The sequence below is a fragment of the Macaca mulatta genome, chromosome 7 (assembly GCF_049350105.2).
Source record: "Macaca mulatta isolate MMU2019108-1 chromosome 7, T2T-MMU8v2.0, whole genome shotgun sequence".
Taxonomy (NCBI): Eukaryota; Metazoa; Chordata; class Mammalia; order Primates; family Cercopithecidae; genus Macaca; species Macaca mulatta.
Window position 1 is genome coordinate 162,088,694 of NC_133412.1, and position 14,919 is coordinate 162,103,612.

At 35.8% G+C, this 14,919-nt stretch overlaps 1 protein-coding gene across 1 annotated transcript in view; it reads left to right on the forward strand.

Moving 5' to 3' along the window:
- TTC8 (tetratricopeptide repeat domain 8) overlaps nucleotides 1–14,919 on the forward strand; it is a 53,871-nt gene that overhangs the window by 21,181 nt on the left and 17,771 nt on the right. The window contains 2 exon segments of the mRNA NM_001260880.1: nucleotides 7,216–7,301; nucleotides 11,383–11,470. Of these exon segments, the coding sequence (NP_001247809.1) occupies nucleotides 7,216–7,301; nucleotides 11,383–11,470 (174 nt within the window).

The following is a 14,919-nucleotide window of genomic DNA, read 5'->3' on the forward strand; positions in this document are numbered from 1 at the left end:
TATTTGGAAGATTAATGCATATCAGGGGAATCTATTCTTTCATCCAATATATGTTTGAACCACAGTTCCAGCCCTGAGATCACACAGTGAAACAAGCAGACAAAGTCTCTGCTCTTTTAGAGATAATATTCTGGTTGGGCAAGGAATAGAAACAAATAAACTTTAAAATGTATGAAGTCTCATGGGCTAATGAGTACTGTAACAACAAAGAAGCAGAAAAACAGGTAAGGGAATAAATAATGACATCGGGGAGGATGCTATTTTGGATGGAGTGGGGAGTGGGTATTGAAGTCACTCTGAACAGAAAACATGTGGCTCAGTGGCTGAATTCCAGCACTTTGGGAGGCCGAGGCAGGTGTATCACGTGAGCCCAGGAGTTCGAGACCAGCCTAGGCAACGTGGTAAAACCCTGTCTCTACAAAAAATACAAAAGTTAGCCAGGCGTGGTGGCACGTGCTTGTAGTCCCAGCTGCTCTAGAGGGGTAGAGCTGTAGTCCTGGCTACTCTGGGAGGATCACCTGAACCCAGGGAGGTCGAGGCTGCAGTGAGCCATGATCATGCCACTGCACTGCAGCTTGGGTGACAGAGTGAGACTGTGTCAAAAATAAAAAGAAAGAAAAGAAAACATTTCAACAGACACCTGAATGAAGGGGGACAGGAACCATATCATTATGTGTAGGAAGGGCATTTTCAAAGAGCTTTAATGTAAAAGGCCCTGAATAGAAGCATGCTTGGGTTGCCTGAGGAACAGCAAGAAGGCCAGTGTGGCTGAGTGAGGCCTGTGAGGAGGAAGAGTTGTTGGTGATGAGTTCAGAAGCTAGACAGATCATAAGCCATTTGTAGGTCATGGCAACAGTGTTTTTCATTAATAGATTCATCTTGAGGATGTAGTTCTACATCTTGGAATTTACCCATTCTTATTGAGGAATAAAAATCACATTGAAAAAAATGTAAGATTTATTCCCTGCACTACTACACTTATGTTCTAAAGATTCTAAGGATTAGCAGACTTTAATTTTTACATATTATGTTAGTATCCTAGTTCTTCATGCATATGGACTTAACAAAATTTGATTTTAAACAGATAGAGTAGTAACATTTAAACTTTTTATTTTAAGCAGCAAAATCCTTTTCTTCAAGTGAAATCTTATCTAGACCCTAATATATAAAACAGAGAAAAGTCGAGCTACTTGAATTATAGCAGGGCTAGCAAACTTAGAACATATCCATCAGCCCTCCTCCTTGCTTCTCCCACCCCATGATCTTCTACCTCTCAAATATTAGGGCTCTTGGGTAATTCCTATATTAGGCTCTGTTTCTAAATTACCTGGGGAATTATTAAATAAGGACTTCTGGATCTGTGCTAGACTTCCTGAGTCAGAATCCTCAAGGGTACATCTGGCAAATCTGTTGTTAATAAAAGCTCTGCAGGCAATGCCAATTTTCAGGCAGGATTGGAAAATGCTGCTGTAGAATATAGTAGTTTAAAAACCAATGATTAATAGAAGGGTGTAATGCCAGGTGTTCCTGTGTAGTAAAATAGACCTGGGGAATACTAGCAGAACTCAAAAACCAGAGCTCCCTATAGCAAACAAAATAAGAGGAGGTGTGTTACCTGTCTCAATGAAAGAAATCAGCAAATGAAGAGAAAAGAGACAACAAACATGACTCAAATATATCTCATTAACACGGAGGTGATAGTAAAAACTATTGAGAACTGGAGTCCCCATTTATAAATTATATATTTTTATTCTTGGTAACAGTGACTCTCTTAAAACACCAAAATCAAGCAAAATTGTTGAACAAAATTGTTGACTCTTTTTGAAATCCATCTTTATAATTCGTTAAATGGCATTCGAGAAAATTTGGGGACTTTGTTTTAGATATTTATTCAATGAAGAATTTAAAAAATTTAAACTAGCAAACAATAGGGTATTTCATAAATGTGGTTGGATTTGTGAAACAATCACAAAGGAAAAAGACTCACTGATGCGTATGTGTAATCCCTATCTAGTGGACAGAAACAAAATCAGAAGTAAAAGGGCAATAGAAGGGGGAATTACATACATGAAGCATGATTTTGAAATATTGGTATTTATCATGTATAAAAAAAGCTGATCTTGGCTGGGTGCAGTGGTTCCCACCTGTAATCCCAACACTATGGGAGGCTGAGGTGGGTGGATCACCTGAGGTCAGGAGTTTGAGACAAGCCTGGCCAGCGTGGTGAAACTCTGTCTCTACTAAAAATACAAAAATTAGCCGGGTGCGGTGGTGGGCGCCTGTAATCCCAGCTACTCAGGAGGCTGAGGCAGGAGAATCGCTTGAACCCGGGAGGCGGAGTTTGCAATGAGCCCAGATCACGCCATTGCACTTCAGCCTGGGCGACGAGAGCGAAACTCCATCTCAAAAAAAAAAAAAAAAAAAAGCTTGATCTTAATTTTTGAAAAATTTTTATGAAAATAGAAATGACCCAAAACCAGACAACTTACATTAGAAAAAATGCTGGTAAATAAGCACATTAGAGGTGTACTTTCCTAATAACAACAAAAATGTAAAATAAAGAGGCTTTGGCCTTTGAGTTTTATATTTATGAAATTAGAAAAAAAATCCTGGGGGAGAGTACATTAGATAGCCATAAAGATATTTCCTCAATTTGTTTCTATAATTTCACTTCTCAGGAGATTGCAGGAAAAAGTAAAGTGCTGTATTTGCAATGGTGTTCATTGCAGCTTTAGGTATAGTGGCAAAACTGCTGGGAAAACAACCTAAATGTTTAATAATAGGGAATGAGTTTGGTAAATTATAATAAATAGCATAATGGAATCTTATGTAGCCATTAAAAACCATAATTATAAACACTAGGCAGAAACATGAAAAGTGTTTATTTTATAATGTTAAGCCAAAAGTATGCCATTTAGTATGTTAAACAGAAGTATAACTCTAAAAATATTTTGTATTTATGACAGATACTAGAAGGTATTACTTAAACATTAAAATGGTAGTATTTTGAGGTTAAGATGCATTCATTCCACAAATATTTGTTGAACACCTATGTTGTACCTCATGGTACTAATGGAGATTAAGTCTAATTTTACCTTTGTTTTAAAATTTTTCAACAGTAATGTTATAGTAACTTTACATTTATAAAATGAATTATAAATTAGGGGCAATAATATGTTAAAATGCTGCCGATTTGTACTCTGCTTGTGATTTTCATCTGCTTACCCCCCATATACATACATTTTTGTAGAACATAAAATGGAGCAATTTGTTTTGTTAGTATTTGGTGAAAAACACAATTGTTCCTTTGTTTTCCATTTTATTTACTAATTCATATATTGATATATGCATTGATTATTCTTTAAACAATAATGATTGGGTTGTGTATATCAGTACTTTGATGGGTGCTAGCGGTGCTGAGTTGGACAGATGTCTTGTTCCATTTCTCACTCTGGTATGGTCTTGCCACATTATAGTGCTGTTGTGGATCAGGTTGTTCCATTAAAATGTCATTCTTGCTTTTACCAGAAATGTTATCTTCTGAATGGAAGAAGGATTTAGATAATGAGTATAAAGCATGTATTTTTATATCTTACATATATTTTGTAACTTTAGCTGGAAAAAGAAAAAAGGAATTCTGTTTTTTTAACATGTTAAGAAATCAGAGGTGTTTTTATATTTAGATTCCTTGGGTGGCCTCCAAATTTCTCTTTAAAGAAAGTATTTCACACAAATACAGAGACTACTATAGACCAATATAAGAAATACCTTGAAATGGTGTTTAAATATTAAGAAAGTATAAAACTGATTCTCCATGGAAAACAATTTTTCTGTCTTTGAGCTTTTAGTGCTTTTCTTATGTTGTGGGGGTGGGCAGTATCAACAAAACTCAAGTGGCACGTGGGCTGGTGATTCCGTGTTTATCTACAGACAAATAGGAAGAATACTGTAGAGGTAGAGAACGCCACGAAGTGGTATTTACATTTTAAGGAAAAGTAAAGTTATCTATGGAAAACTGTTTTTGCCTTTGAGTATTTAATAACTCCCTTTCCCCACCTTTCCCTTTTTGGACAATATTGTTGGTATTGACAAAACTAAAATGGCATGTGAGTCGGTTATTCTGCAATCTTTGTTTCCACGTGCTCTTTAATTTCATCATCTTGAAGTTGTTACAACTATAACATAGTGAAAGGGTGACTTTTTAAAAACTTAGATCTGCCAAAATTCCTTCTACTTTTGGACGTTTATAAACTTATTGCTTTAAAAAATGACATTCTGAGCTTTTATTAATATCTAGATGTTGGTTTTACTAAATCATCTAAAGATCATTAAATATAAGTCTTATAGTTATTTATTTAAAAAATTTGGGAATGGTTATAGAAATATAGATCTTCTGTCACCACTTAAAAATTTTAAGGTTAATAGCTTTTAATTATGAATCTTATTACTATGACAGTTTTGTTTGGTTCTTAAGGTATTGTCAACAGAAGTCAGAAACAAAGATTATAATTAATTCAGTCAACAGATAGTTCTTGAATACCTCTTCTGTGCACAGCAATATTCCAGAACAACAGCAGAGATGTAAAAGAGGAGTATCTGTCCTCAGGGAGCTTGTCAGCCACTTAAAATAGTCCCAAGTGGGCCAGGAATGGTGGCTCACACCTGTAAGCCCAGCACTTTGGGAGGCTGAGGCAGGTGGATCAACTTGAGGCCAAGAGTTCGAGACTAGCCTGGCCGACATGGGGTGAAACCGTGTCTCTACTAAAAACATAAAAAATTAGCTGGGCGTGGTGGCACATACCTGTAATCCCAGCTATTCAAGAGGCTGAGGCATGAAAATTGCTTGAGCCTGGGAGCTGGAGGTGTTGAGATTGTGCCACTGCACTCCATCCAGCTTGAGCAACATAGCAAGACTGTATCAAAAAAAGAAAGGAAAGAAATTGTCACAAATGTTTTTCTTTAGTGCAGTGAGGACAGAAAAACCAAATTCTGCCAAAGTATTTAGAGGTTTATTCTGAGTCAGTATGAGTGACCTCGGTCTGGGGATACATAGTCTCAAAAGGTCCTGAGAAAATGTGCCCAAGGCAATTGGGTTACAGTTTGGCTTTATACATTTCAGGAAAGTATGGGAATTGCAGGTAAAATCATAAATCAATACATGGAAGGTATACATTGATTGGGCCTGAAAATTCTGTACATCTCGAAGCCATGGCTTACATGTCATTGGTGGGTTTTAGGGATTCTTTAGGTGGCAATTAGGTAATCTTTGTCACTTGAAGTCAGTATATAGGGATGTTTAAGATCGGGGGTGTCTGCCATCTCTCATGTGATGCTGTACTACAGTCAGATTGGAAAGTAGGCCGCATTATACCAGGTTAGTTTAAAAAAATTATTTAATGAGATTTTATGGTTTGTAGGGTGTGACTCCCCAAGCCTCCTTGGAAAGGATTTGGTGCAAGAGAAAAAAAGGTCAGAGTTCTGTCCTTAGCAGCCTGAGTCTTCATCATTATAATTTCTTTTTGCCATTTTTATTCTGTATCAATAATTTATATTAATATCCTTAACTGGATTAGTACAAACATATGGGTTCTCCATAGGATGACTTGTTTTAGAACCAACTATGCAGGCAAAACCAGCAGCCTGTAAGAAGCACTAAATCTAACCTTGGGAATTTAGAATACATAAAAAATTTTTGCATGACATCTTTTTCTAAAAAATAGAAGGTCTGTTTATACTAAGCATGAGAATGACTATGATCTATTTACTGGAAAAGGTCTTTATAAAGATCAAGTTAAAATGTTTAGATATTTACCATGTATGCCTGAATTGAGCTGGCTGAAAATATGTTTTTCTAGTATATCTGAAAATAATGCTAATTGAAGTTATACTTTTCTCCTCATTTTTTTTGGTTTCATTTTTATTTCTGGCTGGGGGCAGGGTGGTGGGGGAGAATAATAAGCATATGAAAGTAGTGTGTGGCTTGTTTTTAATTTTCATAGCTTTCAAGTAGAGATGCTGATTTTTCAAGTCCATTAGAGGCTCAGCATGGTGTCACCATTTCTTTATAAGTAGTTTGCATATTTAGAGATCTCCCCTGGAGAAAGAGAAGATGGGGAACACAAGGAAAAATAATTAATTATACAGTAAGAGATTTAAGGAACTCTTCTCACATTCATTTCAGAAAAGAGTTGATATTAAGAAGTGGACAGTAATCTGGATGTGTTTTGAGATAATAGAACCGAAAATCTAAGAGTTACTTTAACTGAGCTCTTGGATATCATGATTATATTAACACTAGCTAAAGAATAAAAAATTATCAGCCTTGAGAGAAAAATAGTATTATAAAAAATCAGAATTCTCTCTTAACTGGTAGCCCCAGCTTCTATTAATCACATCTTTATCTGAGCTTCAAATTTCTGCAAAGACTGATTTGCTTTCCCTTTGTCAAAAATGGTTTCTACTTCCTCTGTATAAAATTCTAATTCTTACTTAGTCACCTCTTGTCTAATCTTGAATAAACAATAGAGGGAACAAATTTGAGAGTATTAAAGATATGGGATAAACAAATGTACAATAGGAAAGCAATTGAAGAGAAGATCTTCTTCAGTTTTCAGCAAAGGGGAGTCTGCTGCTTAGAATTTACTGGGACCCTAAGGTGTTGTCAGAAAAGTGGAATGATAGTTGTTGAAGACAGCAGTCATCCAAATACTTAAGTTCCTCTCACTCTTCTTCATGATCCCATTTTCCAAATCTTTTCTCTACCTGCTTTCTTAATCTTTCTTTCTTTTTCTACATCTCTCTTGAAAGTGGACACTGCCCCTGGATCTGGCTTACACACCAAAGACTTGACTGCCACGGAGTTTGGAGGCATTTTGAATCATTATACAGTAGATAAGTCAGGGGGAGTGGGTAAAAACTTAGGCATTTTTTAAATATCAGTTTTGTGTCTTGTATATTAAAATTATATTCAAATATATTGTACATCTGCTTCCCTTTGATGAGTGTTTTTATCTCATCTGCTATTAGCCCTCTGGTCTGGAACTGATTAGGGAAAATTGGTGGGGCCATCTGGAAACATGAGCAACTTGAGTTTCTGTCTGATTTCTAATGCACGTTTTGACTGGTGCTAATTATATGGTCTATTTCATTATTTATTTTCCTGACTGCTTATTGTTAGAAAAGAAAATACTAATCTAAAATGAATTGTTTTCAAAGGCTTTGGATCTGGCTGCCCTCTCCACAGAGCATTCTCAGTACAAGGACTGGTGGTGGAAGGTACAGATTGGAAAATGTTACTACAGGTAAATTTCATTATTTTTGAAGGGCCTAGAAGTGGCCATGTATTTTAGGGTCTCAAATCTGATAAGTTTTTGGAGGGTAGTTTTTCCCATGAAGAAACGAGAACTGGGTCTTTGGCTTACTTGATAAAGCGTTTACTTAACAATCACAGGGTAGCAATAAGAATTGATACCTTTAGAATAATAAAACTTTTGAGCTGAGAGAGGGAAGCTTTCAGACCATCAGGCCCAACTCCCCTTTTCACATGAGGAAGCTGAGGCCAAGAGAGTGGTTGTAATTTGCATCAGGAGCTAGTGAGTAACAGACCAGGGACTAGAACCAAGTCTGCTGATTTCTACTTCTGTTCTCTTGGTAATCAAATCTTTTATTTACACCCATGCCTCACATCTGTAAAACACTTCACAGTTAAGAGATACTTTGTTCCTACATTGTACCATTTCACTTAAGTCTCACAGCACCTTGGAGGTAGTGGCTATTGTTAGTCCTTTCTTCAGATGAGAAAAATTGAGCCTCACGAAGATAGAGTGATTTGTCCAAATTCACGTAAACAGTAAGTGGCAGAACAAGAACTTGAGCTCACTTTCTGATGCCAATTATCTTGCTGTTTCCACAATTCCATATTGTTTCTCTAGGACCTTAATATTCTTATATTCTCTTAATGTTTAAATGTATTTTAAAGCAAATTAACTGAAAGATCAGAAGAATCATAATGAATTTTATGAATATTTATAGAGCAACTAGTAAATAAGATCTGAAACTTGTTGCTGATATTGAAATGCGTATAGAACATTTGGAAAAATAGAAACAAATGAACAATTCTATTTTATAAATATAAATATCTTTTATTATTAAAATAGGGTAGACTTCAGTTACTATGAACACACTTCAATATTTATAAGCTTCAGTTTTCATTCAAGTACTGTGAGAAAAAAGAAGACTATAAATGGGATAAAAAGCATGTTTATTGTTCTGCCATTGAAATTAAGACTACTTTCCATTTAGATATTTCACATAGAACTCTAAAGTGTTTTTTCCTGCTGCTAGATGGAAAAAGTGTTTCCTGCTAAGAGGTAATTTTAGACCATTATATCATTAAACTCTTATGAATGTAATTCCTGGAGACAATCTTGAAATCTTGAGCTGCCAAGCAAAACCTTCAGAAATGCTTGATAATTAAAGGAAAGCAAAACTCTGATTGCTTTTGCCATCCATAAATGATGGCATTTAAATGAGTATACCTTGTCATATTAAATTATCCTTCTTTTCTGTTCTTTAATACCTGCCCATCTTTAAGACATATTCAGTATTCTTTCATTTACACATTCATTCACTCAGTAACATATTTAATGGGCAGCTACTCTGCCAGGAACTGGGAGTACAAAGATTAGATTATCCCTTCTTTCAAATGGTTTACAATAGAATGGAAGAGAGGCCAGTAAATAATTACAGGTTAAGTATTTCTTATCTGAAATGCTTGGGAACAGAAGTGTTTCAGATTTTGTGTTTTTTCAGATTTTGGAATATTTGAATATATATATAATGAGATATCTTGGGGATGGGACCAGGTTTAAAGATGAAATTCATGTATGTTTCATGTAAACCTTATACACATAGGCTGAAGGTAATTTTGTATAATATTTTATTTTATTTTATTTTTTAGAGATGGGGTCTTGTTCTTTCACCCAGGCCGGAGTGTAGTTGTGTGATTATGGCTAACTGCACCCTCAATCTCCTAGGCTTAAGCCATCCTTCTGCCTCAGTCTCCCAAGTAGCTGGGATTACAGGCACATGCCACCATGCCCAGCTAATTTTTTAAAACTTTCTTTTTTTTATAGAGACAGGTTCTTGCTATGTTGCCCAAGGTGGTCTTGAACCCCGGGGCTCACACCATCCTCCCGCTTTGGCATCCTAAGGTGCTGGGATTATAGGCATGAGCCACTGCATCCAGCCGTACTCCCATTATTATATCCTTTTGAATGAAACCAAATTCAGCATTCCCTAACCTGCTGTGTACTTTACTGCCTATGTACTTATGTTCATGGTTTAATTTTATTTTGGAAATGTCCCTCTTCCCTGCACATCTAGCTGTTGAAATCTTGCCTATTTACTATCTTCCTGAACCTCCTCTGTGCTCTCAAAGCACTTTTTTTCCTGATTGACCATAATATGATTAAATTTATTTGTGAACATGCTTTGTTTCATTCTTTGATTATCATTGCTTTAAGGACATGGTTGTTACCTTCTTCATTTTTCATCTCCTTACCATCATGAAATAAGCATACAGTTGATACTTTACAATTCTGTTAAATTTAAGTTGGAGAGAAAAAGTTGGCAGCTGGACTCGGACTCTTTGATATTGGCTGGTGTTTATGAACTTGACTGATGTTTTTTGCCTTGACTTTCTTTGAACATGGCATGCTCCATTTTCTTTGCACAAGAATTCATGTGGTAGATTGCTTTTTGATAGTATTAGATGAAGTTATCTCTTAAGGCTGTAGTAATAAAAAACATGGTTCTTTGACTTTCATGTAGCTCAATATCTCTGATTATATTTTTATTTTTTAAATTTATCTTTCTGTCTCCATTGTTTTTAAAATAATCTATTTCTGTTTTCATATTCTTGTTTTATATGTATCTTTTTATTGTAATCCCTTTTAAATGATTTTTGGAAAGAAACAAGTTAGATAAAAATACACAGACTCTCATGGATACTTTAAATTAATGGAATTTAGTGACTGTATTTCAGTCACGTGTTTAAGACTTGCATGCACGGCCAGGCACGGTGGCTCATGCCTGTAATACCAGCACTTTGGGAGGCCAAGGTTGGAGGATAGCTTGAGCCCAGGAGTTTGCAGGCAGCCTTGGCAACAAGGTGAGACCCTGTCTTTATGAAAACAAAATACAGAAGTTAGCCAGGCCTAGTGGTACATGTCAGTAATCCCAGCTACTTGGGAGGCTGAGGCAGAGGATTGCTTGAGCCCCAGAGGGCAAGGCTGCGGTGTGCTGTGATCCCACCATTGCCCTCCAGCCTGGGCAACAGAGACTATCTCAAAAGAAATAAAAAGATTTTCATGTTCAGTTGATGTTATGTACATAAATATGATAAATATGTTGTTTTTCAGAACTTTAGAGTTCTTTGACCTTTAGCCTTTAACCACTTTCATCCCAAGGCCTCCAGTAGCTATTTGGGCATCAGCCACATCAATGCTTAAGGTTTAAGTTATGAAAAATGATCAAAGCTCTTCTTTCAAGCCTTTAAATGAAAATAGCACGATGGAGCATACTGTCTGTCATTTTGATTTTATTTCACAAAATGAAACATTATCGTAGCTGAGTAGCTCTCAGATAGCTAAAAATGAGTGATTATGAGTAAGCCTAACAGGTCTATTCAGGACATGAATGAATAGACCTGTTGAAAGTTGTGTTTTAATAATTGAATCAGTGGCAACAAATTCTTTCCTGGGTATAAGAGGTAGGCACTACTTACATCAGGACAATCATATTTAGTCAGGGAGCAAATCTCAGATTGATAGACTAGGACAATCAGTATCAGATACCTAATAAGGGAAAACAAGATTTCTAGAATAATAAAATGGTATAACTATATTACCCAAGTGTTAATTATTACTCGGTCAAAATAACTTTTAAAGATAGCTTTTAAAAATGTGCTTTTGTCTCAGAGCAGAAGATGTTTTCAAATAAATGTCATCCTTCAGCTCTTCCAGTAATATGGAGACTCTAAGCATTTATTCAGGTCACTTGCCATATGTCCAGCTGATCATAAGCTCTTTGGGTGGTGAACTGATGTGACCTGGCTTGCTAGCAGCTATTATCTTAGTCCTGCTGTGACTAGGCTTCAGACAGACTCCTTACATACCATTTGGGGGTTAGAAGCCGGTGAATATGGGAGATAGGCAACTTATTGCTAAACTGTAGAAATAAACATGTTAATTTATGTGTATGTGCAACATTACCTTCCTTGGTATGTGCTTCCTCTTATAATTTGTCTCTATTCATCCTCAGGGTATGATCTAGTGTTTATTTTTAAGTTGAATGTCTAATTCTTAAAATTGCTATTTGTAGGTTGGGAATGTATCGTGAAGCAGAAAAACAGTTTAAATCAGCCCTGAAGCAGCAGGAAATGGTAGATACATTTCTGTACTTGGCAAAAGTAAGTAAATCTTAATTTGAGTGAAATCTGCCTTCTCAGAATAAATGTTTAAATTCTGGCCATTGCATGAGGAGAGTAAACAGCTTCTTCAGGAATATTTGGCAAGTTACTATGTTTAGATTTAACTTGTTTTTCTTTAGAGCAAGGGAAAAAATGAGAACATATGGAGGGTAACTGTCTCATAAGAAATTAATTGTCATGAAAAATAAGAAGACCCATTTGAAAGATTGCCCATTAAGACAGGAGAAAATACCATAGGCTCACTACTCGCATAGATAACAGGCCCTAGTGAGGCCTTATTTTCTACAGTACATTTGTATCCCACTTGAGCATGTAGTAGAGAACAGGGACTGTGTTTACGTAGGTTCCTAGTTACTCGGCTGAGGCATAATAATAAAAATAATACTTCTCCTTTATTGATCACCTACTCAGTGTAAAACATTTTATCATGTTCATTATATATGCAGTTTAATTTAACCCTCACAATAACCCTGCAAAGGTGAGTTTTATCATTTCCTTTGTACTCTTAAGGAAAATTAAATTTAAAGAGGGGTAAGTTTTTCAGGGTCACTTGGTGGTTAGGAGTTAGCATTCGGATCCAGGTCTTTCTGACTCCAGACCTATTCACTGCTGCAGTGCCATCTGCAGCCCTACAGCAGAAATGATGGGGCCACCTAGAATTTTCTTGCATTTTTTTTTTTTTTTTTGAGATGGAGTCTTGCTCTGTTGCCCAGGCTGGAGTACAGTGGCATGATCTCAGCTCACTATAACCTCTGCCTCCTGGATTCCAGTGATTCTCCTGCCTCAGCCTCCCAAGTAGCTGGAATTACAGGTGCACGTCACCATGCCCAGCTAATTTTTGTATTTTTAGTAGAGGTAGGGTTTCACCATGCTGGCCAGGCTGGTCTTGAGCTGCCGGCCTCAAGTGATCTGCCTGCCTTGGCCTCTTAAAGTGCTGTGATTACAGGTGGGAGCCACCATGCCTGGCCAGAATTTTCAATAGTGGGGTAAAGTTACCTCTTGACCCTCACCGAGGCTATTTTGAAAGAAAAACACAAGTGGTGGTGATGACATGATTTTGCTTTATCTGTTAGAGTTTCTTAAATTAAAAAATGTGGTAAAGGAGATTCAAAAGAAGATGAGATATAAAAGAAAGTGCTACTAGTTCCTAAATATGGGAATAAAAATTAACATATGAAAAAGAAGCAAAATGAAAGTTATATAAATTTACCGTGCTAGTCTTAGTATGTTTTAATGACTTTCAAAAATGTTTGAAACTATCTGGTATCTAACTTTATCTTCTATATATGATATATTCAACTTAAACAATTTTTTTTTTCTGAGTTAGGGTCTCACTCTGTCACCCAGGCTGGAGCACAGTGGCATTATCACAACTCACTGCAGCCTTGACTTCCCACATTCAGGCGATCCTCCCGTCTCAGCCTCCTGAGTAGCTGGGACCACAGGTCACTGTGCCTGGATAATTTTTTTTTTTTTTTGGTAGAGATGGAATCTTGCTGTGTTGCACAGGCTGGTCTCCAACTCCTGGCCTCACGCGATCCTCTAGTCTCAGCCTCCCAAAGTGCTGGGATTACAGGTGTAAGCCATCATGCCCAGCCTACACTTAAAGTCTTAAAGAAGTTTCTAGGCATCATAGTAAACTTTTTGGAAAGCACTAGAAATTAAGGCTGAAGTCATACTATTTGACTGTCATCTTAATTGATAATCACTTACTATGTCATTGAAAAAATATGCTTTTTATTTAACTCTTGTTAAATACATGACTTCACCTGTTTTTCCATAAATTGATTTGTTTAAATCTATTATTCCCTACACAACTATATAAAGGTAAAATATACAGTTTTTCTTTAATGTATGAATGGATGGTTATTATGTAATAGAGATCAAGCAGATTTTAGTTTTGTCACAATGACACATGCACGCGTATGTTCATTGCAGCACTATTCGCAATAGCAAAGACATAGAATTAACTTAAATGCCCATCAATGACAGACTGGATAACGAAAATGTGGTACATATACACTGGAGTACTATGCAGCCATAAAAAAGAATGAGAGCATGTCCTTTGAAGGAACATGGATGGAGCTGGAGGCCATTATCCTCAGCAAGCTAACGCAGGAACAGAAAACCAAATACCTCATGTTCTCACTTATAAGTGGGAGCTAACTGATGAGAACACATGGACACATAGAGGGGAGCAACAGACACTGGGGCCTCTGAGAGGGTGTAAGGAGGGAGAGGAGCAGAAAAAATGACTGAGTATTAGGCTTAATTCCTGGGTGATGAAATAATCTGTACAACAAACTCCCCATGATATGAGTTTACCTATATAACAAACCTGCACATGTACCCTGAAATTAAAAGTTAAAAAGTGAAAGAGCTCTGGCATGGTGACTTGTGCCTATAATCCCTGCACTTTGTGAGGCTGAGGCTGGAGCATTGCTTGAGTCCTGGAGTTTGAGACCAGCCTGGGCAACATAGTGAGACCCATCTCTTTAAAAAAGAAATGTGTATATATGTGTGTGTATATATTTTTATATATTAATACAATATATTTAATTTATATAAAAATATATAAAATTATATAATTATAAATATATAAAAATAATATACATATATAATCATATAGTATAAATATGTAATATATAATATAATAAATATATAATATAATATAAATATATATTATAACTATATATAATGTTTATTATAATGTATACTATTATATAGTAATATAATATAAATATTTTTATATAATATATATTTACATATGTTATATATATACACAAAGGAAAGAGATCAAGCAGATTTTAAGAATATTGTTTTTTAAAGTTCTTAATTGTTAATTTAAAAATTAAACTTTTTAGATTATGTAAATACTAATTATATATTATTTGTTATATTTTTAAAGTATAGAACTTGTACAGTTCAAAAGTGTATAAGTAAAAACTGAAAAGTTATTATCCATACCTCTCTCTCTAATCTCAAACTTTAATGATAAATACTTTAGTTTTCTGTTGCATCCCTTTGGATTTTTTCTCAAAACACACTCTTACTGTTTAGAAAGTGGATCCGAAAATCATGAAAAAAGTGTCATAATCTTATGTTGTCATACGTAAAATAGTAATACTGTTTTAGAAATTCCTATTAAGTATATGGTTTATTCCTGCTAATGTTCTAATTGCTAATGAAGTGGAAGCCATTATGTGCTAACTTGCTTAACTCCCTGACCTCATGAACCTGTGTCCTCTCTTGTTTTGGAGGGGCCTGTCCACTGCCTGTCTCTCTCAGGCCTTGTTCCATGGGTCGTCTCCTCTTTATTCAGCATCTTTAACCTCAGTCTCCTAATTGGTTTCTTAATGCCAGCCTATAGCATACTCATGTCTGTTCTATCCTAAAAAGGTTTTCCCTCGATTCTTTCTTGTTTAGTT